The following is a 27391-nucleotide window of genomic DNA, read 5'->3' as shown; positions in this document are numbered from 1 at the left end:
AAAGGCCTCGGTGGCAGGACCGGGCTGGGGCCGGTCCCAAGGTCTCGCCGGTTCGCAGGTTGCCTACCCCTGCCTTAAAATGTTCATCTAGGCCTGTTACAGACAGCCAAAATAAAGCTGCTTCGAGTCACAGTGGAGATACAGTGTTTCAATGATGCATGCATCCTAAGAGTCCAGAAGCCACACCAAAGCCACGCTCCAGTCCTTAAGGCTAGAGTGTGGCTTTGGTGCGACTTCTGGACTCTTAGGACGCATGCATCATTGAAACACCATACCTCCACTGTGACTCGAAGCAGCTTTATTTTGGCTGTCTGTAACAGGCCCTAGACTTGTTTGAGAAAAACATGACAGTACGCTTCTCTGCTGCAAGTAGCTGCAAAGTATTAATGCTCATAGTAACATTTATTCAGTTGGTTTTTAATATAAATTACAAAATGCATAAATAAAGAACATTACTGTATTCATGCTACCCTTAAAAATCAGGTCCAAATTGAAAAGGACATCCTGTGGTTTTGAAGGTCCTTATATCTTTTTCATGAACAAAACTGTAATACCAGTCATAGCAGGAGCAAACAACTCCTGTTCCCACCATTGGAAATACTGTGCCCTTTCACTTCAGAGTAGAGACTAAGAACTGTTGAAAACAAATGAGATCTTCAGAGATGCTGTAATTAATGGGGTGTCCCAAATTCTGATCTTGGGTGGGGCAGACAACATCTACAGGTGGAGACAGTGGTCTTCCCTGGCAAAAGGCATTGAGGCTTAAAGAGCCATGCGGAATAACAAGCAGTTCAAAAAGAAGATAGCAGTGCCCACAAAACACTTTCTGTTAAAAGAAATTAGTGGTGCAGCTGGAAGAAGAGCAGCATCAGATTGACAGGAAAATAAATTACATTAATATAACAGTGGAGAACTTTTTGCAACTAACATCTCACAGGTTAAACCAGCAAAATAGAAGTATCACTTTGGTGTTTATCACACTATACTCTTATAGTGCTACTATTCCACTTTAACTGCTCTAGCTGCCTTCTGTTGCATTCCGGGATTTGCAGTTTTAAGGAGGGGTAATTCTCTGCCTGAGAATTCTAATTACCCCTCCTTAAAACTGCAAATCCCAGAATGCAACAGGAGGTAGTTAGAGCAGTTAAAGTGGAATAGTAGCACTATAAGAGTATAGTGTGATAAACACCTATGTTTTTTAAATATCCACATCTTAACTAGTTGTGTCATTGGAATTTGAAGAGTGTAGTAGTTTGAGCATTGGACTATAACTCTGGAGACCAGGAATCGAATCCCTGCTCAGCCATAGAAACCCACTGGGTGACCTTGGGCAACTCACGCTCAGCCTCAGAGGGAGGCAAAGGCAAACCCCCTTCTGAACAATCTTGCCAGGAAAACCCTGTGATGGGGTTGTCATAAGTCAGAAACAACTTGAAGGCACACAACTGGATTAGAATGAAAACATGGAACAGACTTAGGTTTAGGAATGGCTGTTGGTCTGTCACTCTATTCTTGCCCGCATAATGTGAAAGAAACAAGAGATACCAAAACTCATGATTATTATTGTCTGTCCAGAAAGATAAGATCCAGACATGTTATCATGAAAATACAGGCACAGTTTACCACATCAGGGATCAACCCACACACATGTGAAAGAGCGGGTCAGCATCTTGAAATACAGAATTAGCAAATCTTAAGTCTGTGGAGGCTCTTATGTACACCTTGTGAACATCAACCATAATCCATGTGTCTCAGTCCATCACATCTTGTATTGTCTGTGATTTAAAATCCTGGGTCCCATGAAATCTTTTGCTCCACTTCCTTTTCATTGAAACAAACAATTTCATCTCCAGCCTCAAACTGAATGTTCTTTTCAAAACTAAGTCCACAATCCATCCCAGTCTTAACTATGGAGATATCATCCTTATGGTGCTTTAGTGATGACAAGGATCCTAGGCAAGATAAAAATAAGCATGAATTGAATTGTAAAGACTTAAGCAATGCTTATTACAGGGTGACAAGAATTTATATAACTCAGAGATGTCCAAATTCATCCTCTTTATGCCCTGTTTAACTGGCAGACACAGTGTTTTAGATTATCCTAAAATGAAGTGTCAGGGAAGAGAAGCAGCTGCAGGATTCCACATGGTAAAGTCCTGGTGGCAGAATTTTGAAGGCTCAGAATTATAACTTAGGAGTTTATCACACTGGGGCTGATTTCAGCATTAAAGAGAGATTAAAGTGCATTTAAAGCATCTCACAAATGAAGCGGAAATGGTGAGCAATTGTGCAAATGATTATCACACGCAATTGCGCAAATAAAGTGATATCAGGCATTATTGCTGAAATCTGAAAGTAAAAAGATGTGCATTAATGCTTCTTTGTCACCACTTTAATGGTGGGTTTTGTGTGATGTATGAAATCGTTATGCGTAATTATGCGATTTGAAATATTCATTGGCTAAACTCCTGATCGCCTTCATGTGATAAACTCCTTAGAGTTGCTTAAATTACTGTATATACTCATGTATAAGTCTAGAAATTTAGGTCAAAAAATTGACCCAAAACACCTAAGTCAACTTATCCACAGGTCAATACTGTATCTTAACTCTTATTTAAATGAAGGAACCATCCCCTGGGGAAACTCAAGAGCAGGGGTAGGCAACCCTTTTGAGCCGGGGGCCGGGTTGCTGTCCCTCAGACAACGGGGGGGCCAAAGCCAAAAAATAAATAATTAAATAATTTTTTTAAAAAATTAATAAATAAATAAACCAGGACAAATGTAGGACAAAATTTTCAAATGGAGGGCACTTTTTTAATAAAAATGGAGGACACGTGAAAAAATTTGCTGATTTTTTAAAAATGTTATGTTTCTGAGGCTTCTATAGACAATTGCCCCCCAAAGGCCCCGGCGGCAATCGGCAGCAGGACTGGGCTGGGGCCGGTCCCAAGGCCTTGCCAGGCCGCATCCGGCCCACGGGCCGCAGGTTGCCTACCCCTGGTCAAGACTATAATCTGTCCTGGAAGCACTGACCCCCTCTACTCTCATCCACTCAACCTTAAAAGTGAGCACAAAGATTGGGTACTTGCATTTCTGAATTTAAGAGACAAATCTGGGGGACAGAAAATTGTGCGTAAGACAGCAGGCAGAAAATATTCTCTAAAGACATGCAGGATCATTGGTCAACAACACTAGAAATCTAACCCCTAAAACCTGAAATGCCCGATATATCTTTTACTCACCTGTCCAAACAATTTCACCATTCCGAATTAATTTAAACTTCATCTTTCTATCTAACAGCCCCTTTTGTACTCTGCAGCCAGCTACTGGGATTTTACTTTTTCCTTCTGTGACTTCAAAGGTTGCTAGCACAACAGCTTCTCCTAAGGGATATGAAAACGAACCATGAGAATTGTTATCAACATTTTAAAAGCCACATAGACATTTTGCTCCCTAAAAAGAAAACAGCTAAACCACCCGCCCCGCCCCCCCCCCCCAATACAACTCCACAAAGAAAAACCTGGGTGAGATCCTGTTGGAAAAGTACAGAGGCAGACAGACAGCCTGGTAACATTCCTGGCAGGCCATTCAATTATTGTGGGAGGTGGGCCAAGTTGGCTTTATGCAAGTATATAAAAATAATGGATACTGGCATAACCAGGAATTGGACTAGAGTAGCATGGAATCAGAGTTGGAAAGGGCCCTAAAAGCCATCAAGTTGCAATTTCCCACCACCATGCACAATGCAGGAAATCCAGCTAGAGCCAAGTCCAGTCTTTTGACATCTTTTGAAGGTGTCCAGAGAAAGAGGCCCTACTACCACTCTAAGCACTGTATGGCTCCTGTATCTGTGAAGGATACAACAGTGGGTAATAGCAAACACTATATTTCCAGTGGATGTTGACTACAGAGTTGCACTGGTGGACCTCCAGATGCCTAGAGAGACCATATTTTTCTAGACATGGGTACAGGACATCATAGGTCCCAGTCCCGAAGATGGTGGTGGGGAGCTTGTATTGTAATTGCTTCCATTGTTGAACCACTCTGTCAAAAGGTTCCTTCTAATGTTCAATTGATATCTATTCACCTGTAGCTTAAAACTATTAGACCTGGTGCTATCCTACCCTCTGGGGCAGTAAAGAAATAAACCTACACCCTCCTCTCTGTGACAGCCTTTTAGATTTTTAGGGTGCAATGCTGTTGTGCCTCAGTCTTCACCAAGCTGAACATGCTCAACTTTTCCCCATATGTTTTGTTCATATATCACCCAGTGATGCGTAGTGGTTTTGAGTGTTGGACTATGACTCTGGAGATCAAGGTTCAATTCCCCATTAAGCCATGGAAACCTACTGGGTGAGCTTGGTCAAATCACATACTCTCAGCCCCAGAAAACCCCGCGATAGAGTCACTTTAGGGTCGCCAGAGATTGGAAACGACTTGAAAGCACACATCAATAATCTTTGCTGAACTTTTCTGAATCTTTCCAACTTATCTACATCCTTAAAATGAGGCGCCAAGAACTGAATTCCAGATAAGGTCTGCCTACTGCAGATTACAGCGAGATTATATGTTGTCTTGGAAACTAAGGTTCTATTAATGCAGGCTAAAATATTTCTTTCTTTGCTGTAGCATCACATTGCTGATTTAAACCCCTGATCGACAATAATCCCAACATCCTTTTCACATGTTCTACTGTTAAGTCAAGTATTCCCCATCCTATGAATATGCATTTTATTTTTTTGGTTTAAATATAAAATTTTACATTTGTCTCTATTGAATTTTATTTTATTAGTTTCAGCCTAGTTTTATCAAGGTCTTTTTGAAGGTTAGTGGTACTATACCTAATACTTGGTCCTCCACAGAAGGGGGCAAAGTGTGGCTGAGTTCCTCCTGTAAGTCTTCAACAAGCCGGTAGATGATGTTGTGCATTTTTATCTTTATTCCTTTCTTAGCAGCCAGCTTCTGAACAGATTTATTTGCATTCACATTGAACCCATATATAATGCCTGAAAAGCCAAAAAGAGGAGATGGAAATTATTTTTCTTTTAAAAAATAACTAAGAAATACTTCAAGAAAAGAAAACCAAAAATTCTGCATCAAGAAAAGCTGAATGCTGCAAACCAAATAAATTATACACACTTGCACATGTTTGTTTCTTGTTCATGATGTATTCTACCTCTGGAAGACATGGGAAGAACATTGGCCAATGTAAAACCTACCAAACATTACTTTGGTTTCTGAGATTTCACCACATCTTGCAGCTGCATGCAACACTAAGCCAGATTTAAGGAATACATGTGTCGTTCAACCTACACACTTGCAAAGCACACACTTCTAAAGCACAGGGCTTAGAAACCCATCCCTCACTTTTTTCCTTTCCTCCTCTGTGAATATGTAAACTTGACAATTTCTTGAGATTGCTGAAGCTTTCCTGGCTGTGTAGTAGTGCTAATACATCATGTTTACTTTAACATACAAAGCAGTTCATATTTTCAAACCCATTTTCACAGCCATCGAGGTTAAATAATTTTTATAAAAGGAGAAAGATGACATTCTGCAGTCACATATAATCCACACATCTGCAGAAGTCTATTTAAAAAAAATCACATCAAAGATACCTTGCTATTTCTTGCGACATTCAACTTCTGTTGACGTTGACTTGTTGTATGGCTTCAAGTCATTTCCAACTTCTGAAGACCCTAAGATAAGTCTATTTGTTCAGAGGGGGTTTGCCTTTGCCTCTGAGGCTGAGAGAGTGTGACTTGCCTAAGGTCACCCAGTGGGTTTTCCTGGCTGAGCAGGGATTCAAATCCTGGTCTCCAGAGTCATAGTCCAGTGCTCAAACCACTACACCACACTGGCTCTCCTTACATGAAAACTTGCAATGTCTCATTCCTACAAACTGAGCATTTAGCTGTAAGGACAGTATACATCCATTATACATAATGCATGCCCAGCCTAAGGAACTACATATTCACTTAGCCCCAGTATGATACTGTATTGCCAGGACAGGGGAAGGGTTGCCTTCTCATTTGTCTCACAATGTAGATTGAATTTTTTATCTCATTCTGCTGTGCAAATCAAAGACATAGCAATGTTAGCATGGAAAATCAGTACAGTATACAAAGGGATCTTATAGCTGCTTTGAGATTGAAAGAAAGAAGTTGGTAGTATGAACTTCCGTAGACAAGCCTACTTCCTCAGATGCATATTGGAGTGGAGAAACCAGATTTAGACCTGGATTCTTCACTCCAAACATACATCTGAGGAAATAGGCCCAAGTCTATGAAAGTTCATGCCACCAACATCTTTCTTTCAGATAGTCTCAAAGGTACTACAAGATCCCTTTGCATTCTGCTGAGCAATAACATTGCATGTGCTCATCGCAGGTCACATTTTACACATTTCAACTAGTTACTGAACTGATAATTATTTGAAAGCCAAAATTAAAGGGCTCTAGCTATTCAGCTAATTAAAGTACATATTTTCATAGTAGGAACGTCAAAAGCACCACTCGTTACCTTTAAATGTTTCTGCAAGATGTATGTCACTTTCACCAATGTCTCCAACCCCAAACTGGATGACATCTAACTCACACTCCTCATCTGCATCATAGGTGTCGAGGATATTCAAAATGGCTTCCACGGAGCCATCAACATCACCTGTGTGGAACAAGACATCTCATCAGGTTGTGTGTATAGGAACTGAATCCCATACACCCAAAGAATATTAGATGAGCTACCAAAAATATACTAGTAATGTGTACTAGAAAGGCTGGAAATGTATAACCTTAAATGATTGGAAACTGAGCAATGAATACAGTTCTGATATATTCCATTTGGAGTTTGCCTCATTCCTCAAAGGAAAAAAAATCATTACTTCCAACTGACTGACTTCAATGCTGTGGTGCAGTTGGATGCAGTATCCACAGGCCTAACGACAACTGTCATTCCCAACTAGATAAGACTCCTTGAATGAGATTTACCTGTATCATAATTTAACAACTGATTAAATGGGAGTAACCTAGTCCCTACTCCCATTGAATCAGGTGTTGAACCATGTTGTTGTCGAACTAAGGCCAGTCTACTACAATTAGAGCCCTTATTGTTCAAGGCAAAAGTAATTTTGAATTCTAGTTAGGTGTTGTTCATATCCTATTTGCCTGAAGTCTGGCATTGTGTCATTCTTACTTCCCTTGAAAGACACACTGAATCCAACATGCCATTGCTGCCTCCCTCGGATCTCTTTCTAGTTGTTTTTTGCAAAAGAACCGGAAAGCATCTGTTTTCCTGCTGTTTATTTCTCCCAGATGCCTTGTTAAGGTTCATGAGATCATGATCTGTCCCTTTGAACTGTCCTTTTTGCCTCAAACCTCCTGCTCAGTTTGTTGCAGAGAAAAAAGTGCAATACCTGCCTCTCCTTGTAGTGGCAGCCACAGTCAATGCCTGGACTTTTCTATTGTATGGTGCTGATGTTAAGTTATTTTTTAAACATTATTTTTCCTTATTAAAATATTTATATCCCTTCCTCTACCATGAGATCTCAGGCAGGCAAACAAATAAAATGGTATAAATGAATTTAAGCCATTTTTTAAAAGGGAGGCTAGGCTGGTATCCTCCCTGCTTGGATTTCATCAACAAATTAAGACATTTTTATTTAAGCAGACATTTAATATATAATCATACCAGGATGGTTTTTACCGCATATGTGTGTTTTAAGACTGCCTTTTAACTTTTATATATTTTAATGTAATTTCATACTGTTTTTAGATTATTTTAACTGTTTTAAAATTTTATTGTAGTTTTTAAAAAATGTTTTTATCTGTGAGACACCTTGGGTCCCTTCTGGGAGAAAGGCAGCAAACAAATTAATTAAATAAACAAACATGCATACATTAAAAAAATCACTAGGTTGAAACAGCAGAAAACGCTAAAACAGTTAAAACCATGTACATGTACACTTTAATAGCAGTAAGATTAAAGGCGAAAAGCTTTAATAAAAAGCCATGTTTTAACTTGGTGCCTAAAAGAGACCACTGCTGGTGCCAACCTGTCACTGCATGACGTATCATTTCCACTAGTGCAGAGCAGTTCCCCCATCATCAAAATGGATCTCAACAAGGTGCTCCTTTTTGGGATGTCAGGCTCAGAAGCACAGACACCAACAAGGGTAAATAAATGGCCACAATGGACTCTACCTCTGATAATAACTGGGAGCGTGTTTTTCTCGCTCTCCATTCTTTCTTTAGGTCGAAGAGCCATCTCATGCCTTTTGGCTTTGAACAACACTGCCCTCCTCTGTCTCCAGGTCAGGTTGATCAGGTCTTCTCGCACCTTCTTGTAGGCATCCTGATGCTCCTTCTGTTTTGCTTCTATGACTTCCATATCCTTCTTTGCTTTCTCTTGCTGCTCAGCATACGTCCGCCATTCAACAACTTCACGAGCTCTTTGCTTGGGAGAAGAACAACAAAAAGAATTGGCTGGATCAGAATAGATCAGTGCATATAGGATTACTGATTTTGGACCCTAAGTTACTTTTCCATTTTCAAGAGTCTGGGTGACACAGAAGAGGCAATTTCTGCCAGTTCTACCATCCATTTGAATACTTTCTCTCACACCCCATTTCCCAACCTCCAACCCTTAAAAGAAAATTTTTGAAGGGCACACAGACTCTAAGCAGAAAGTGAAGCAAAAGGAGAGTTGAGAAGTGAAGTTATGATTCCAACAGCCAGCTTGATATTTCTGAGAAGTGTAACGGCAATAACCATTGTACCTAGTATTCAGATACTTTTAAACATAGAGATTACATTTATTCTTCTTATATATTGGATTGAAAATCTCAGGCCCAATTGAGTCCTCTAGGATTTCCCAAATCACCATAGTCCCTTCCTTATGATACCATACTTGGGTGGCCTCCCATTTTTGTACGTTTTCCCCCGTTCTATCAACCCGAAATGACTCCTTTAAAAATTCGGTCAGTTTTTGCCTTGGCTCTGCCCACCCCAGTTATATGTCCATCGAGACTGGATCTTGGGCTAAAAGAGACTCCCCACATTTTTTACAGTGGGAACTTGTTATCTGTGGACTTGTCATCTGCGGATTTAGGCATCCTTGGATGGCAAGCTGCCCGTTGTCCCCAATGGTGGTGCATGCATGTGGCTGTGCTGCCATTAGGGACAGCCTGTTGTCCCCAGTGGCAGTGCGTGCACATGGCCATGATGCCACTGATAATGGGACTTCACTAATGGCGGCATGGCCACATGCACGTGCCACCTTTGGGGATAATGGGACTTGAGGTCCTGTGGATTTTGATATCTGCAGTGAGCGTCTGGAATGGATCCCCCATGCATACTGAGATCCCACTGTATATATAAATCTCCATTCTCACCTCTACTTCTGACATGCTTTAGTGGAAAGAGGAGAGGAGAATGCAGAGCAGGTGCGGCCCCATACACAGAGCACATGAATCCCATATTGCCTTCTAGAATGCTCCCCCTTACCACCTGCCATGAGTTCAAAGCAAGGAAAAAGGGTAGAACAGCTTAACAACACCATACAAGATAATGGATTGGAAGGATACAGGCCTTCGCAGGGCAAAACCAGCTTGCAACTGCCTTTAATTTCAGAAATGTCAATGCCTTATTGTGCTGCTACAGCAAAAGCTATTCCGTTTTTATTTAACCCCTAAATTCAACTATTCCTTCTGTCTAGGACTTCTGACATATAGCTGGCCCTCTACTGCATCCTCCAAGCCTGGAAACATTTGTCCAATGATAAAACCAATCCTGGAGGCACTAGGTTTAAATCTTAGAACAGGAAGCTGGCAGTACCTCAGACTCTACTTCAAGGATTTCCTCTCCTGCTGAAGGGACCTCCTTCCACCCCACAATCTCCACTGGCATGGCCGGAGAGGCAGTTTCCATGGGTTTGCCATTCTCATCGAACATCAGGCGCACTTTGGCCCAGCTTTTTCCTGCAACCAGAATACAGCCCTTTCTCAGAGTACCTCTTTGGATGATGGCAGTGGTCACTGGACTAGGATACGGTGGGGTGCAGGTGGGAGGAAAAGGAGAAAGAAGGAAGAGTAACATCTAGTTTCACATTACAACTAAGTGTGTGCTTTCAAAAAGTGTTTTTGTAAGTTATGAGCTATCTTAAAAGCATTCTTGGACGATGGCAGTGGTCAATGAACTAGAGTGGGTTGAAGTGGGGGTCAGGTGGGAGGAAAAGGAGAAAGAAGGAAAAATGACCTTTAATTTCACATTTACAACTAAGTGTGTGCTTTCAACAAATATTTTTGTAAGATGTGAACCATCTTAAAAGTGTTCTGGAATGAAAATGTGAGATATAAATATTTCCATATGTAAATACGTAAATTCATAACATATAGTTTCTATGTTCTTTGACATTTATTACTTTGTATATTGCCCTTCTCCAGATAGTTTGGGGGAGCATAAATATATTCTCCAACTGCAGGTAGCATCACAATATAGGATGATCTAGAGATAAAAATCAGCCAGGAAGCTCTGCAGCTGCCTGCTCTCTTTTTAATCAGTTCCTCCTTGCTCCATATCCAATTTACTAGCCCCTAAATTACAGCACTATTTCAGATGTGCAAGTATGCTGGGTTCACATTAATTTCATTATCGCAAAGTTGGAATAATCATAATATTAAATGGAAAACAAGTCATCCCTCACCAAAAAACAAAAACAAAACAAAACACCCCCCCTCTTGATTAAACTTAGAACAATATTTTCCAACCGGGTGCCCTCCGGATATGTTGGGGGCATAACTCTTATCAATTCAGTCAACATGGTTTCTGGAGAAGCCCAATTTAGAAGAAATCTGAATATACAAACACATTCATATTTTCATCAGCAAAAATTAAAGTAAATATCATTGGTTGGATTATTTACTAAAGCGGGACGTTTTTGAAACATTACTTTGTTTCTAAACAACTACAAATGCTTTGTTGCAAATTCCAGTGCAATTAATGGCCAGGGAAACTGGAAGTTCTGTTATGGAATGATAAGATGCATGCCTATGGCTTACCCTTTTCCTTTATCAGTGCGAGACTCTACTATGGTACCTTCTACCAGGCCTGTGCAGTCTGCCTTCAGTTCCAGCACCTCAGCAAGAGCTACGGTAGCCTCAGCTAAAGCCATCAAATTGTCTCCCTATACCAAACAAAAAATCCCCCCCCCCCCCAAAAAAAAGTTAGGAATACAGCAGGATCAGAGAAATGAAACCTAGTGTACACATTGTGGTGTCAAAGAAGACTTTTAGACCTAAGATGTGGGTTGCCCCAAAGAAGAGAAGTTAGGAATAAGCACAATTAAATGTCATATAGATACTACTTTTGAGTGCTTTGGAACATTTGCAATAGCATGGGAAAAAACCCACCATCCAATCAATATGGAAACAGACAGTGTGTGAATGTCTCATCGCACAGTGACAGCCTTCATAAACAGAAATTTAAAGATGCCACTACATGTCATCATGCTTTCTGCTGGCTATTATTTTGCAATAATAGCTCTTTTTTTTAATGTTGCTTTTTGGTCTCCTCAATTAAAATTATTCTTCATGAGTGTCCTTACACATACACCAACTAGTTCCCATTTATTACCACACTGTGGATTGACACCTGAAGAGAGATATTTGATAGGCAGATTGACACACAACTTTTTTCACTGTGAAATAATACACCTTCCAGCAGGAACAAACTTATAGAACAATGAAATATGCTTTTAGACCAGGGATCAATAAGTGTTTGAGAAAGTTTCCTGTCCTTGTGCCCTTTGATGATCTTCTTTAACATAGAACTCCACTATGCAGAGACTTCAGAATGACAGCTAGCAGCGGAACAACTGCCCATATAAAGTCAGCCATCAACACCACACTACTTGGTTTCCAGGGCCAGCTTTCACTGTCTAAAAATAAAACCCACATTTGCACAAAGGTGGTGCTGAAATTGGTTTGCATTACCTTTAATGCAGAGATATGGACAGTCTGAACATCTCCTCCATATTCTTCACAAACTACATCATGAACCAGCAGTTCTTTCTTCACTCTTTCAGGATCAGCTCCAGGCTTGTCACATTTGTTGATGGCAACAATAATAGGAACTAAGAAAGAAAAGAGCGAGAGGAGGTTGACGGGCAAACACAGCCAGAGAACTTGCAGCTTCACTGAGCAAAAGGACTTTGACGGAGGCCCGTTATAAATGGGCCTGAAAACGTGCGCTCCGCGCATGCTAGGGTTAGAAAGGAGTGTCCTTTCCAGACGCCCCCAACCCTAGCACGCGCGAAGCGTGCACAAAATGGCGGCGGCTGTTTCACACGGCTGCCACCATTACGAAGTCACTACTGAGCCGCCTCTATACGGGGCGGCGCGGAAGTGACATTGTCATGCTGCACCAGGGCGCATAGTGCGCCCCTTCCCCGGCCGCAAAAGGAGCTCCAAAACGGAGCTCCTTTTGCCGTTTGCATCGCTGGGCACAGCCTTCAGATGGCTGTGTCCAGTGACGCAGAGGAGAAAGGGGCCAAGCAGCCCCTTTCTCCTCCTCCCCGCCGCCGCGGGGTGTCCTTGGGGCTTGAAGCCCCAAGGACACCCCTTTCCAGGCCTCGGGGAAGTGGCCTTTTGCCACTTCCCTGCAGCCTGGAAAGCGGCGGATCAGGACCTCAGCGGCTCCCGCTCTGACTGCTGAGGCCCCGATCCGGCGGGGAAAGGGGCGGGTGCAGACCGCTGCTTTTCGGCGGTCTGTAACCCGCCACTGCTTTATTTTCATGATTTCAAAGAGCAACTTACAGATATGTATCTAATATGTGGAACTGGGACTAGAGAAGAAGACTAAGCACAAAATGTTAACAGGGACACTTCCCCTACTTCACAAGCAAAAGAATCCTGGTGTACCTTTGGCATTTTTAGCATGCTGAATCGATTCCACAGTCTGTCTCATCACACCATCTTCTGCAGCAATCACTAATATAACAATGTCAGTGATGTGTGTGCCTCTTGCCCTCATGGCTGAAAATGCAGCATGGCCAGGAGTATCCAGGAATGTTATCTTTTCCCCAGAAGGCAAATGCACTGCAAAAGCAAAAGAGAACAATTGGAAATATATACAATTTCTTTTTAACTAAAAAGACTATGCTTCTTGCACCATGAAAAACCATCTGGAAAGCCAAAGAAACCGCACTAAAATGAACAAGAGATGTGCTAATGCTGGAGGCTTACATGGGACAGATTCCTGGTGCCCCACTTTACTAGGAAAAGGGTGTCATTTGGGTTCTGTATGTTAGGCAGGGGACAGACCGTCCAAAAAGGACGGTCTCCCGGTGCTTAGTTTTGGTCCATGGAGAAGCCACAACCTCCAGACCATGGGGCTTCCCCGTGGACCAAAAAGAACCCGCAAAAAGTGGGTTCTTCTTGCGATGCCATAATGACATCACAGAAGCACTGTCCCAAGGCACCCCTCGCACATAACGAGGGCGTCGTTTTCGGCCCACCTGGACTGGGCCTTAGTAAACTAAATATCTTGGCCTGATCCTGTTAGTAACATATTACAGGCATAAAGCAACAGTATGTTGGTGTATATCTTTTTGTGGACAATGCAGAGGATGATATTCCTTTACTTCCTCCCTACTGACAAAAGCTCCTACCTTTTACTTGCTGTAGAATTTAGTCTCTCTCTTACAGCCATTTTATGCCTGACTGGAGGTGGAATGGAGAGGTGTCTGGCTATGTCCCCATAGCTTGACATAAAATTATGGCATCATCCTTTGACACCTTTGGAGGACCCCAGAAGACTCCAATGAAGGGCGTAATCATTTCAGCTCTGACTATGGGGAAAACTACATAATAGGGTTGCCATAACTTAGGAACAACTTGAAGGCACACAATAACAACATCATAGGGGGGGAAAGGATACTGAGGCTGAAAGAACAAGTAGTGGCTTTTTTTAAATGATTGCCTCATGAATTCATGGCAGAATCAAAATGTGAACTGGACTCACAACGAGTTACATCTGAGCAATTACTCTGTATGAGCTCAGAGTGTATGGCTTACATGTATAAGGCTAAGGCACAATGTTTTTAAGGAGATGTAAGGATACCTTATAAATGATTTTTAAAACCCAAAATTATTGATTGTATTCAAGAACATTTAGCTGGCAGAAGAAATGTGATGCAGGGTGGGAAGGCTATGCTATTTAGATATTATTAGACTCCAACTCTCAAAAGTTCCAGCCAGCATAGTCAATGATGGGAGCTGTAGTCCAACATCATAATCTGGACAGCCACAAAGGGTCAGCATGCTCTAAAAGACAAATCTTATAATTAATGTGATTCAAATACTTTAAGTGACTCAAATAAACCATACCTAGAAAAGCCCCAATGTGCTGGGTGATGCCTCCTGCCTCTGTTGCTGCCACCTGAGTTTTTCGCAGGCTGTCAAGCAGTGTGGTTTTCCCATGGTCAACGTGGCCTAGTATGGTAACAACTGGAGGCCTTGGGATTAATAAAGCTGGATCTGCTGGAGGCCTGGAATGAATACCGCCACAATCAATTTTGCAAACGAATGAAACCTTCCTTATGCTTCTCCTAAACATTCTTTTCCCTAACAGAGTCTATAAAATTCTTGAGCAGCAATGATCTCTCCATGTGATCATCAGCCAGAGATGAATCAAGATGTATGAAAGAGGAGGGGAGCACAGATTTATAGTTAAATAAAACATGGTGCTCTCTTTACATCCAAGGGTTTTATTTCTCCTGGTGCTTCTTAATTCACTGGATAAGAAATAATAAGATTTGCTATGCTGAGTTTTATTTGAGCCCTTAAAAATCACTGATGTAATGTATCGTAAGTAAGAGAAACTCTCACAGGACTGTAGATGTATTATTTTCTTCTAGGCTATCAATGTACTACTAAATGTTTAACACAGAAAGAAAGCAAGTAAAACTGCTTATGGGCTAATAACACGTGTGTCTATAAGTTGGAGGGACTCTCTGTGGTAGAACCTGGAGGCACAAGCAAGACTTCTTTCCCAATAAAGAGGAACCAACAGGGGCAGCCAATCTAGAGAAATTAAGAGGTAACTCACCTGGCTACTGGCCTGAGCAGGTTAAACACCAGCAAGCAGCCTTGTAAAAGCTAACCAGAAGGATGAGCAGGAAGAAGTCAGCAGAAGCAGTAAATTTGGCTTTACTGGCAACCTGGCCAGGCAGGGTGAGGCCCCTGTTCAGCCACCCATATGGTGGTGACAGTGGGGCCAGAAACTATTCCAGGTTGCCAGACAATACAACATCCCCGGGCTTCCTCCTAGTGCCAGCAAATTGTAATGGTAGCCAGGCTAAAGCCAGAGGGAATTTTTTGCAGCCTGTACAGTCGGCCCTTCTTATACACAGATTTTTTATACACGGATTCAAGCATACACGGTTTGAAAATGTTCCAAAAAAGTATACATTTACCTTGATTTTCCATTTTTTATAAGGGACACCATTTTGCTATGTCATTATATTTAATGGGACTTGAGCATACACGGATTTTGTTATACACGGGGGATCTTGGAACCAAACCCCGCGTATAACAAGGGTCCACTGTATGTGTAGGAATTTCCCAGCCTCTGGAAGAAGGAAGCAATCACATCCAAGGTGAAGGTGTATATACATATCCAGGGATTGTAGGGCCCTAAGGCAATTGAAGAGGCTCAGGTTGGAGAGGGCAGGCCTAGACCAGTGTTCATGATGTGAGTGTTGCTAACATGGTCTGCAACTGTCAATAAAGCACTTCTGAACTGCCTCTCACAGTGGACCTCTTATGAACTGCAAAGAGGAGTTAGCATTAGGAGGACATCACAGTTTACATGAATTGAAAGCATCACTTTAAATATAGTGCTTTGGTTCCTAATGTTTGTGCTCAGTAACTGAAGAAGGGTCTGTTTATAGGACACTTTCTCCCAAGTGTAACTCTTCTTCCAATTCTGAGAGCACATTCCATCCCCAGTGCAAAGATCAAAACTGAACATTAAAAGCAGCTGAGGCCAAAACTGACACAAATATAAAAACATGATATACACAAATCAAACAAACAAATGGAAGAATAATAGTTAACTGGAGACATTACCTCCTTACAGCATCTTTGTTTTCTTTGATTTTTTCTTCTTTCAACTTGGCCCATTTGTACTTCATGCCAGATTTTTTAATGATGTCTTTGATCCATGCTTCATCTAAGATTGAACCTGGTTCTAGTGAGTCCAGATCGACACTTGTGTTTAGCAATGCTTCATATATATGATCTGAGTGTAGAAAAAGAAAATGGTGTTGGATGCGCCAGTCTCAAAAAGACCTCTGTGAGGATGGAGAGATGCATTCTCATGTAGGTTGGAGGCTAAGGATGGAGTCTGTAGCCATTAACACAAGGGTCACTCGATTTAGCCCTTGACATTTTGCCACATTTTCATGTAAAGATCACATTTCAGTACCTTGATTATTTTTACCATGCTTGCTAAGTATATTTCATGTGGTGAAGAAATCTAAATGAAACCCGCTAAAAAAATTACAAAGGATCCCCCCCACCAAAAATAAACAAAACAAAAATGAAACAAAAGAAGCATCCAACTGGGATCAATTCTACAGGAAAATCTTTTAATTCAGACTTTTCTCAGATGAAAGTAGCTCAAGCACATCGGAAGCAGATGGCTGAGGAATGCTCTGGAGAATGAAAGACATCTTGTGCAAATCTCCTTCACAGGCCTTTGTGGTAATGGAAAGACAGGAAATACTGAAACAATTAAAGGGGCTAATGAGTGCCATGAGTGCTGCTACAGAACTCCAGAGTCAGCAGATATCAGACATAACCTCTCTCCCCTGTCCTGAGAAGGTTGTGAAACTGAATGGGCATTTAACTGGCACAACATGGAACACAACACAGAAGATCGGACACAAGTGGGTTATTGGTGTATGATGTTATTCCTGCTTGGAAGACCTACACTGAATTCAACAATCACCAGAGCAAACCTGGTGGACTAATACGGATGACTATTTCATTCACTGCATGGTTACTATCTTCTGTTTGTGTTTTTTGACTCAGATTCCACTTTACTTATTGAAGTGCAAGTCTAAATCAAGATAAATAGGGGATGATTACCCAGAGGTGGAAGAGTATGTCATTCCCAGATAGCTCCTTGCACAAAACCCCCCCAGAGGGAAATGGGAAATGTGAGATTTGTTTTCCCTTGCAGTAAGAGCCAGGGCATTTCCCTTTCCACCTGGACAAAGAAGTCATTAAAAAGAGAAGAAGTGAGAGTCATTCATCTTCCCCTGCCTTCCTCTGGCTAAAGTAACTCAGTGTATATGAATAAAAGAAGCTGTCAGAGTACTAGTCTACTGAGGCTAGGGCTCCCTGCTTTGGCTGACAGCAATGTTTCAGGATCTCAGAAGGGAGAGGGGAAGGCTTCACCTTTGTCTTTATGCATTGCTCTTGCTAGGTCTTCCACAGTCATCCTGGGTCGGATCTCAACTTCCTGTTTCTCTGTTTTTGATTGTATTGGTCGCAGTTTTTCTTTGTTGGACTTCTTTCTCTACAAGAGAGGTCAAGACATGTACAGAACTGAACAGAAAAACACTGAGGAGAAAAGAGTTTCAAGAGAAATTATAAAAACTTTAAATCTTCAATTGTTAAGTAGTTTTGTTAATAATGCAATTAACATGTCTCAGTGATCTTTAAATCAAAATTACAGGATACAATTGCAAGATACAATTAACACACAATCTGTCTCCACATTTCTTTACCACAGAAACATACATGTTTATAAAAGAAAACTATTTTGGATGTTACAAATACAGGCAGGAAATTCATGGCCATCTTTCCTAGATTTCATTTTCAACCAAATTATGTTGCAATGTGTGATAAATCTTAAAAGTGTTTTGATATGGTCAAAGCATAGATAAGATTAACAATCTGTTCCCTTCCAGCTCAGGTCAGTCAAGCAATTTCTGTGTCCCAACTTTGAGATTACCACCAATTCTGACAGTCATGTGTTAAAGGTGTTTTTTTCTTGGGGCCTGTCCTTCACACATTTTTGTACAAATCAATTTGTTTCAACAATGTGTATGAGTGAATACGTGCCTTCAAGTTGCCTGCTGACCTATGGTGACTCCATGAATTTCATAGGGTTTTATAGGCAAGGAATACTTAGTGTAGTCTTGCCAGTTTCCTTCTTCATAGACCAACACAAAAAATAAGTTACATATCAAGCATGGGGTGAGGGTGAGACAACATGCAAAAATCAAAAGGGATATGGGGTTGACATAAGTGGTCAGATCATGGAAATAAGAAAAAAAGTATTGTTTACTTTCAATATAAATCAAATATAAAGACAACTAAATCATGTACCCATATAAACTATATGTAGATACAACTGAATTAAAAGATTTTTAAAACAACTTATATAATAATAATAATATGAAGCATCTTCACTACATAGGTTGGTAATGGTCTACCTATGTTTACTCCTAATTTCTTCAGTTGCCATAAAAATGCTACTTTACAGGTAAGAAATTTAATTGCAACGGATTTATCTACATCATTAGGAGATAAAGCATCTGAAAGTCTATAAGCTGCAACAGACTGCTATAATCTCCAATAGGAAGCAATATCTGAGAAAGCCTTTCCCTGCCTAGCACACTTAAGTATGGGCATCCACTTCCACCAGTTTCAGCCAGGACAGTAAATGGACAAGTCTTATGGGAGTTGTAGTCCAAACTATTTAGAGGGCACTCACTTGGGGAAAGCAAATCTAATTGAATTAAACAATAGACTGTGGAAAGCACACTCTAGGAAAATCAGACTCCACTCTCCCTTTTCTTCATACTCATTCCTAGGCCTAGGATTTTCAAAAAACAAAACATTAGGATCTCCCTTCATTATTTAAAAATGTTTGAGCATCTCTCAATAATCTTGGCCTTTTAGACTTCAAACATTTATTTGGAAGTGATTGCCAATGAAATCAACGCCACTGTTTTCCCCCCAAGGAAACATAACTGAGTGCCAAGAAAGAATAGTATCTTTTCTCACAGTAACTGAACATGTGGGGACTGTATAGGGCTGCCAAACCAAGCTGAGTGTCTTGTACAAAGAGAACATACAGAGTGTCTTTCTCTCCCTAGAATGAACAAAGCTCTTTCAAAATAACGTATCTCCAAGGAGAAGCACAGTGATTTCTGCTTATGAAAGGATTCAGTGTACTTTTTTCTGTCTAAGTAATATTAGCACAGAATGCCTTTGACTACATATATAACTTACCTCCTCAGAGCTAAGACCGAGGTTTTTAAATCATAAAAAAATGAAAAATAAATGAAATGACTGATCATGTTTCTTTTCCAAACTGGAGTATGAATTACCCTAAAAGCACCAGATCCCGCCTAAGCTTGGAAGCTAAGCAGGGTCAGTGCTGCTTAATACTTAGATGGGAGACCGCCAATGAATACCAAGTGCTGTTGGCTATATTTCTCAATAAAGAAATGGCAAAACCACCTCTGAGTATTCCTTGCCTATGAAAACCCATGAAATTCATGGGGTTGCTATAAGTTGACAGGCAACCTGAAGGCACATACACAGGAATTGTGCAACCTGCCAAGCTACCTCAGTGTAGTCTTCTAGGGGCGGCCCTCCTCCCTAAAATGTTCTCATCGAAAAATAAACAATCGCACCCCCAGAAGCCTCCAGGGGGCATGATTGTCCAATTTTAACTACTGTATTTCCTTTCGGGGCTTGCATTAGCCTTCTGATCACTTCTGGTTGTGTGTGTGGGGGGGTGCAGTTTGCAACAATCGGAGGTCTGCTTTATACTTTCTTGCTAAGGCAAATAGGATCTCAAACAATGTTGGGTGGTTTGAGACTGAGAAAGCATAATGAACAATAAGGTAACTCAAGAAGGTTCCGGTTTCTTTTATTCTTCCAGCATCAGGACATTCTCCCCTACTTGCTTAAAGCTGGACCTAGCTGATGAATGGGACAGAAGTCAGGAGCAATAGCTCTTGCTTAAAAACCCACATTTTATTATTTCTTCAGTGCAACCTCAGATCTGCACAAATAGCTAAATTCACAAGTAGTTATGTGAAAAGATCTCCAGCATTTACTCCATTTAATGGGAGCTGATGCTACGTTTGAGAAATCATGTGTGGAACACAACATAAAGGAAGTTCACAACACAATCTCCTTACCTCACGTTCTAAAAAAAAAAACTTGATAAAGCATTAAGCAATTTGTTGTGCCACATTATCCTGCCAGATTTTGTTTCTGACAGGTCTCTCTTCCAGGTTTGTCGTTTCAAGATGTTCTGGGCAAAAAGCACACACAAGTGCGTTCAGAAAGGTTCAAACGCTTGCACACATCTCTTTTGCATTAATCATCATTAAACAAAACTCACTGAAGATCCCTTTACAAACAACACAGGCTTTCATTTTGTAGGTTGGAAACACAACAGGAGTTCTTGGAATGAAAAATAGAGGAGTTGTTAATTACCTCCTTGGTGGTTAGAAGCCTAAATTGTGACACTGTGTCTGGCTGCCAGAACAGAGGGTGCAGCTGAACCGGGCACATGGGGCAGGCAGATGACAAGACAGGCTTCCACTGTGTTCGGTGTACTTTCCCATAAGCCAGAGAGTGCAGCTGTCTGCAAGCACGATGCAGCTGAGCCAAGTTCTCCAACGTCAGCATCACCCTCCAGTTCATTTCTTCTCTGCAAACAAGGACAAACCTTGCTTCAGTGGGTCACTTTTCAAGGTGGACTGACTGCCCACAGAGAAGGGCATGAGATGCACAAGACGAGAGGGATGCTGTACTTTAGTTCTGTAGAAACAGAAATGACAGCAGGCATGGCTGATCAGGCAGGGAGAAAGCAAACCTGTATTTGCTAAGACCCTTATTCTGCATAACTATTAGAGAGGACTTAGACTGAGAAAACCTTCCTTTGTTCTGGTTCCCCTTAACTATAAAATCACATGTTGTCAAGTTCACACTCCAAGAAGAGTCTTCATGTAAGCATGGCCATCTCCTTAGATATGATTTGTGCTACACATGTCAACATTTTCCAATAGGATTGTCAGAAACAGAAAAGGTGATACAGTCAGTCGTCTGTATCCATAGATTCAACCATCCATGGCTTGAAAAATGTTTTTTTTAAAGAAATTCCAAAAGGCAAACGTTGATTTTACCATTTTGTATAAGGGATACCATTTTACTATGCCCTTGTATATAACAGGACTTGAGCATCCATGGATTTTGGTATACACAAGGGGCTTTTGAACCAAACCCCAGCAGATACCAAGGGCTCGTTGCAATTATATGGTCATTTTCCTGAGAGCCTTGGTAGAATACAAAAGACTGATTTATTATGGCATATTCTTTTGTAGGAGAGCCAGTGTGAAGTAGTAGAGTGTTGGACTAGGAGTCTGGGAAGGGCGCTTCAGATCTCCACTGGGCCATAGAAACCCACTGGGAGAAAGTCAGTCTCTCCGTTTCAGAGGAAGGCACTGGCAAACCTTCCCTGAACAAACCTTGCCAAGAAAAACCGATGATAGGCTGCCATAATTTAGAAATTAATTGAAGGCACACAATAACATTCTTTTATGGATTAGAATCCACTTCATCAGACACACAGAATGTTAGTTGGTAGGTTTGTATATAGACCGCTCTAGGGATTTATATTGGGCTCAGATGCAGTGGCATCACTGGGGGTGCGGACCACACCAGGTGACATCCGAAGGGGAGGTGACACCACTGCTCCTGAAACACCTACCTTTGGGCAGAAACTGGGTGTGACATTCATCTGTATCTCTTTAAAATGCTTTAAGAGACGGTGGGAGTGAGGCTCAATGGGAGGAGAAAACATAGGCCCCACAACTTTATTTTAAATTTAAAATTTCAGTTTTAAATTTTCTTTAAAAACATCATATTTTCACCAAATCTTCAGTATGTATGTATATGTAAGTACATTTAGGCTGTGCATATGCTACTGTAATTTGTGTGTGTAATTTTAATTTTCCCAATTATTTTATGTCACAACTACTATTATGACAGTGGTATATGGGAATTAAGATTTACGAGTACCATTAGTTCAAAAAAGCATTATTAAGGATTTCGAAATGGGAGGAGGCTAATGGGGGGTGACACCATGAGTTTCCGCACCGGGTGACACCAGTCCTGGGGATGCCACTGCTCAGATGACAACAACACCCAGAATATAGAGTTGGCTCCAGTGTGTTTGTGAATCCACAAACAGAAAGGCTTTCTGCATTCATAATAATAATAATAATAATAATAATAATAATAATAATAATAATATGTTTTATTTATATACCGCTATTCCAAAGATCATAGCGGTGAACAGCAAGGAAGCTAATTAGCAAGTAAGCTAATTTTCCCCCAACAGTCTGGGTACTCATTTTAGCTCCCTCCTCGGAAGGATGCAAGCCTGAGTTGAGCTTGGGCCCTTTTGCTGGTCTTGAACTCGCAACCTTGTGGTTTCGAGTGAATGGCTGCAGTACAGGCATTTAACCACTGCGCCACCAGGGCTCCATAGATGGGGCCAAGATACAGCAGAGTCCTGCCATGGAGAAAGGGGGGGAAGTAATGTTCACCGATTCCCTACAGAACCAGCGTGAAACCTGTCTGCTCCCTGTTTCATGAACAGAACTATGGGGATAAGCAGCTGGGATCCATTTGTGTGAGAATTACCTTCAAGCTTAACAGTTACCACTCTAACTATCAAGTCTGTAATTATCACTTACTGAGCATTATACATTTCATTCTCATTTGACCACACGGTAAAAACAAAAACCCTGACATCTGAGTGTGAATGGAGGACAGGCCTTTACGCATTTGATGGACTGTGTTTATGATGGCTAATGCCACAAGCAGATCTTTCACTGCATGGCAAGCCTTACTGACTTATGGAGAGAAGGCTGGGAAAGTGCTGGTGGCGCAGTGGTTAAATTGCACCACTCACTCAAAACCACAAGGCTGCGAGTTCAAGACCAGAAAAAGGTCCCAAGCTTGGCTCAGGAAGTTGCTAAAATGAGTGCCCAGGTTGTTGGGGGGCAATTAGCTTCCAGTCGTAAACTGCTTAGACACTGTTTAGGCTGTATGAAGCGGTGTATAAATGAAGCTTGTTTGTTTGTTCCTATCATTGTGAAAGAAAGCCAGTGAGGTTTAGGGGCTTGAGTTGTGGACTAGGACTTTGGGGGACCAGGGTTCAAATCCTCCCTGAGCCAAAAGTCACATGATGACCTCAGAGGAAGGCCATGGCAGCCCCTTCTAAACAAATCTTGCCAGGAAACCCCTTGATGCCCCTCTGGGCTGTTGCCAGACGCTGGGAATGACCTGAAGGCTGACAAGGACGCTTGCTCTGGGACATTTGCACCAGTTGTTCCTTGGTTCCTTCGATTTAACTCTTCAGTTCTAATTCAAGCTTAGACATTATTAGCGCACGCATGGCCTTCCATTCATTGGCATTTCTGCCCTTCCCCTGAACACTCCCACTGTTTGTCTTCATCTTCATACAGCTGTATTGTGCTACAGATACATCAGTAGTGAGTGCATCAATAGTTCTTCCTTGCAGTGTTTTGTTGTTTTGTTTTACTGCAGTGTGCACACAAATTGGGGAAAACGTTGGCGCTGTAACGCTTTGGCCTTTCAAGAGCCCTGTGCCAGGGTCCTATTGCAGCCTCCTTTGCCTTTTGTGGGCCTTCCAGCCCTTTCCGACTTGTGGCGACTGAGGCTGCTGCTGCTGCTGCTGCTGGGCCTTGTTCCTGGTGAGACTTGCTCAGATCATGTGCCATTCACTGCCTTCCTCTGAGGGAGAAGGAGGGGCCTTGCCCAAAGGCAGCCAGTGGGTCTCTGGGGCCAAGGGGCATCCAAGCCATGGCCCCGACTGCACCCTCCTGGCTTTCGGATTTCAGAGTCTGGAGACAGAGCTGCATTGTGCGTTTTTTATATATATATAAAATTTTCAAGCCCGCCCCCTCTCTCTCTCTCATATATATAATATATAAATATATATATATATATATTATATGTGTGCCGAGAGCGGGTCGGGGCTTGAAAAGGAAGCCATCTCGAGGGAGGGGCTGGGAAGGGCGCGCTTCTTCTCGCGCAGCGTGGAGGGAGGATACAGGAACAGCCACCGCTCCTCCAATCAGAGCCTCTCCCTGCTAACGGTCACTTCATGACAAGCCACGCCCACTCTTACTCCCTCTTCGACCCCTCAATGCCGCGCCTGCGCACTCGGCAACCAACTCTCCCTCCCAACTGCTTCATTCTTTCATGCGCATGCGCACTATTCCCTCCCCCTCCATCTTGTGGAAAGGAGGACCACCGGCCGTTTCTTCTCTCCCCGTTGCTTCCCCTCATTCCCTCCTCACCACACTCCCGCCGCTTCCGGGTTACCTGCTTTTCTCCCGAAGACCCTTTTCACAACAGGAGCCCTAAGAGCCGGCTGCAGCCCTTAACTACATTTCTCACGGCCAGGCCCTCGGCAGAACAGAACAGGCGCACTGTCTCTTCCGCGCATGCTCAGTAGCGAGCGCCGAAGCTCCCGCGCCCTTTTCTTTTGCCCTCACTTGTCAAGGGCCGGTGGGCGGGGTCACAGATCACGTGGTGCCAAGGACTCCGGCCCACTTCGTTCATGGCACCGGAAGAGGCGGGGCTAGAAGGGAGGCTGCTTGGAGGAGCCCAATGAGCGTCTTAGTTAATTCATTATAAATCAGAGAGAGATATTCTCTCTATATTATCTTACATATATAATTCATTGTAACTCAGAAATTTATATTATATATACAGTGCAATATATGTGTGTGTATATATATATATATATATATATGGTCTCTCTATATATATTATGCTACATTTATAACTCAGACGTTCATGTTATATATACTGTATAATTTTAATTATATAACATAATTCATTATAACAAACATAATATAATTATATTGCATATATAATTCATTAGAACTCATGTTTATATTACATATACGTTATTTTATATATGTGATTACATACTTTCTCTCTATATAATTACCAGTACGTTGGTCATGAGAGGATTTGCAGATGGGCCCTGAATTCAAGGTGGCCTTTGTAAAGAACTATTCAAAACCTAGAACAAACCAACTAGTCAAAAAGCAGCTGAAGCAGGAGAAGCAGCTCCTGTGTAGCTATAGCTAAGCAATCCTCTGTGCTTCGTTGCAGTGTGTCTTCAAGTCACTTTCAACTTATGGCAAGCCTATCATGGGTTTTGTTGGCAACATTTGTTCCGAGGAGGTTTGCTCTTGCCTTCCTCAGAGGCTAAGAGCTGATGGTTTGCCCAGTGTCTCCCAGTGGGTTTCATGGCTGAGCTGGGAATCAAACCCTGGCCTCCTGAGTCGGAGTCCAATGCTCAAACCACTATGCCAGGCTGCCTCTCTTAGAAATGCAAACGTCCTGTTATACTTTTTACATCTGATGGCTACCTTTTTTCCAGGTGTCTTTGGGCCTGAACAGGCCAAAATAAATCTGTGTTGGGTCTCTTTGGAGGTGTGCTGTTTAAATGATGCATGCGTCCTAAGAAGCCAGAAGCTGCGCCAAAGCTGTGCCTCAGTCCTTAGGACTGGAGGATGGCTTTGGCACGATTTCTGGTCTTTTAGGACGCATGCATCATTTAAACAGCACACCTCCAAAGGGACCAGAAGCAGCTTTATTTTAGCCTGTCTGTTTGTGCCCTTTGATCCCTAAAATGCTAGGTACCTCTCTTACTTTCATCCCCTCCTTAGACTGTGTGCTTCATTCTTTTTCTGGATACTTTGGTGTGTTGTTAATTGTTCCTTGAAGACTGCTTAAGCCTTCTCTGTTTCTTTAAATAACACGTTTTAATTAAAAAAAAGGTTTACAAAAGGAAAGCCCTGCTGTCCCTGAATGCCCTGCTGCCACTAACCCTCCATCCGCATCCATGGCCCAAGATACTTCCTTCCTCCTCCTTACTGCTGACGAGGGCTTTGCCTGCCCCATAAGATACTTTGCTCTGATCCAGCAGGCTTTTAATTTCTAAGGAGCAAGGAGTCAACAGAAGCCTGTTTCCACAAATAACTGAACATCTTATCTAGTCATCCTTTTGGCTTTTGAGATTTTAAAAGATTCAGCCATTTGGGATTGAAATGTGGCTTTAAAAACAAGAAAAGCAAAGCTGGGTGTAGCTATAGACTCCAGGGAATTTTTCCCCAAGGTAAATTTTTCTTCACTCCCCAAATTTCTAGTGTTGCAGAAGGTAAAAAAGAAAATCTTTTACACCTAGAATTTTTATATTCGCTGTCTGCTCATGACTTTGGGTGCTTTGCCTGCGCCCTTTTTTTTGGATGCCTAAACTGTATTTCTAAATGCTCAATGGAAGTTTTAAGTTACTGCAATGCTAGACGTTTGGAGACTGAAGGAAAAATGTATTAGGCAGGCAGAATTCCCCGATAGCTGCATGAGAACTGTCTTAAGTAGGACTTACATCTGAGTAAAACTATGCAGGATTGTACGATGAATCTTCCTAATCAGAAACAGCAAGGTCTCCCTGCCACAATAACCAATTTACAACACTCTGCATCCTGTTCAGTTGGAGACTAGAGCCCTCTCTAGTTAATTCTGCCCTCCTCTCCCCAGGAGGAAGAGCACTTTGCTTGCACTGTGTCATTTGGGATTATCCCTGAGGTTTCCACATAGCATTAATGTGAAGGGAGGGGGAGCAGTGATGGGGGGCAGGAAAGAGATTAAAGGTTTTCAAAGGCTATTAAAAGACCACTGCTTCCGCCTTGAATTCCTTCTAATCTATATGTCATACGTCTGCCAAGAATAATTTCATTGAAAAGACCCAGCCATCTGTAATAAGAACTGCAGCTCCTAAGTAGGATGGGCAGCAGCAGTGGGGAGAAAGAGGGACAGCCAGTGAGCACAGCAGACAGAGTCTAATTGCTGACATGCCATTGCCAGCGAAAGCTGCTTTCCACAAAGGCTCTCCTTGACAGACAGGTCCCTCTTCTGCAAAGGGTATTATATATATTGGCTACCCCCATCTCCATTTTCCAAGCCTACAAACTGGGGTGGTGAGAAAGGAAATTAAAAAGAAGGAATGCATCACAAAAAAGGAGGGGACAGGGGGAAGTGAATATAAATTTATACTTGCCTTGTTTCCCTTCTGGGAGAAAGGCGGCATATAAATGAAATATGCAGAGATAGAAATCTGGAAAAAAATGCTATATTTTAAACAGAAAATGCATCTAATTGTATGATTTGTAGATGCTTTCTGGCCCTTTGTATACACAGATTCTGCATCCAAGGATTTAACCATCCAAGTCTTGAAATTAATTTGAGAAAG

At 41.9% G+C, this 27391-nt stretch overlaps 1 protein-coding gene across 3 annotated transcripts; it reads right to left on the bottom strand.

The window, feature by feature from the left end:
* Positions 1-1120: 1120 nt before the first annotated feature.
* Positions 1121-24621, bottom strand: MTIF2 (mitochondrial translational initiation factor 2). Of its 3 annotated transcripts, none has more exons than XM_042446644.1 (14): positions 24448-24621; positions 20524-20850; positions 17458-17578; positions 16123-16294; positions 14380-14540; positions 12913-13089; positions 11986-12125; positions 11053-11177; positions 9830-10034; positions 8198-8450; positions 6522-6662; positions 4842-5006; positions 3243-3383; positions 1121-1952 (listed from the first exon to the last, which is right to left on the bottom strand). In XM_042446644.1, the coding sequence occupies exons 2-14, from the start codon at positions 20731-20733 to the stop codon at positions 1783-1785; spliced, it is 2181 nt and encodes a 726-aa protein (XP_042302578.1). In that variant the 5' UTR covers positions 20734-20850; positions 24448-24621; the 3' UTR covers positions 1121-1782. The 3 variants fall into 3 exon arrangements, with proteins under 3 accessions (XP_042302578.1, XP_042302580.1, XP_042302579.1); XM_042446646.1 differs by having other exon boundaries at positions 20524-20740; XM_042446645.1 differs by lacking the exon at positions 24448-24621 and adding an exon at positions 23383-23917.
* Between the last annotated feature and the right edge of the window lie 2770 nt (positions 24622-27391).

Source organism: Sceloporus undulatus, chromosome 1, assembly GCF_019175285.1.
Source record: "Sceloporus undulatus isolate JIND9_A2432 ecotype Alabama chromosome 1, SceUnd_v1.1, whole genome shotgun sequence".
Classification (NCBI taxonomy): domain Eukaryota; kingdom Metazoa; phylum Chordata; class Lepidosauria; order Squamata; family Phrynosomatidae; genus Sceloporus; species Sceloporus undulatus.
Note: the sequence above shows the minus strand (reverse complement) of the source record. Positions and strands in the feature narration are given on the sequence as shown.

What these genes read in the sequence shown, in the direction of transcription:
- MTIF2 (XM_042446644.1), bottom strand. Translation starts at nt 20,733, where the DNA reads ATGAACTGGAGGGTGATGCTGACGTTGGAGAACTTGGCTCAGCTGCAT. An exon ending in AGCAATGCATAAAGACAAAG is followed by an intron (nt 16,295 to 17,457) that starts GTGAAGCCTTCC and finishes TTCTACACTCAG; the next exon opens with ATCATATATATGAAGCATTG. An exon ending in TCCTTGAAGTAGAGTCTGAG is followed by an intron (nt 8,451 to 9,829) that starts GTACTGCCAGCT and finishes TCTTCTCCCAAG; the next exon opens with CAAAGAGCTCGTGAAGTTGT.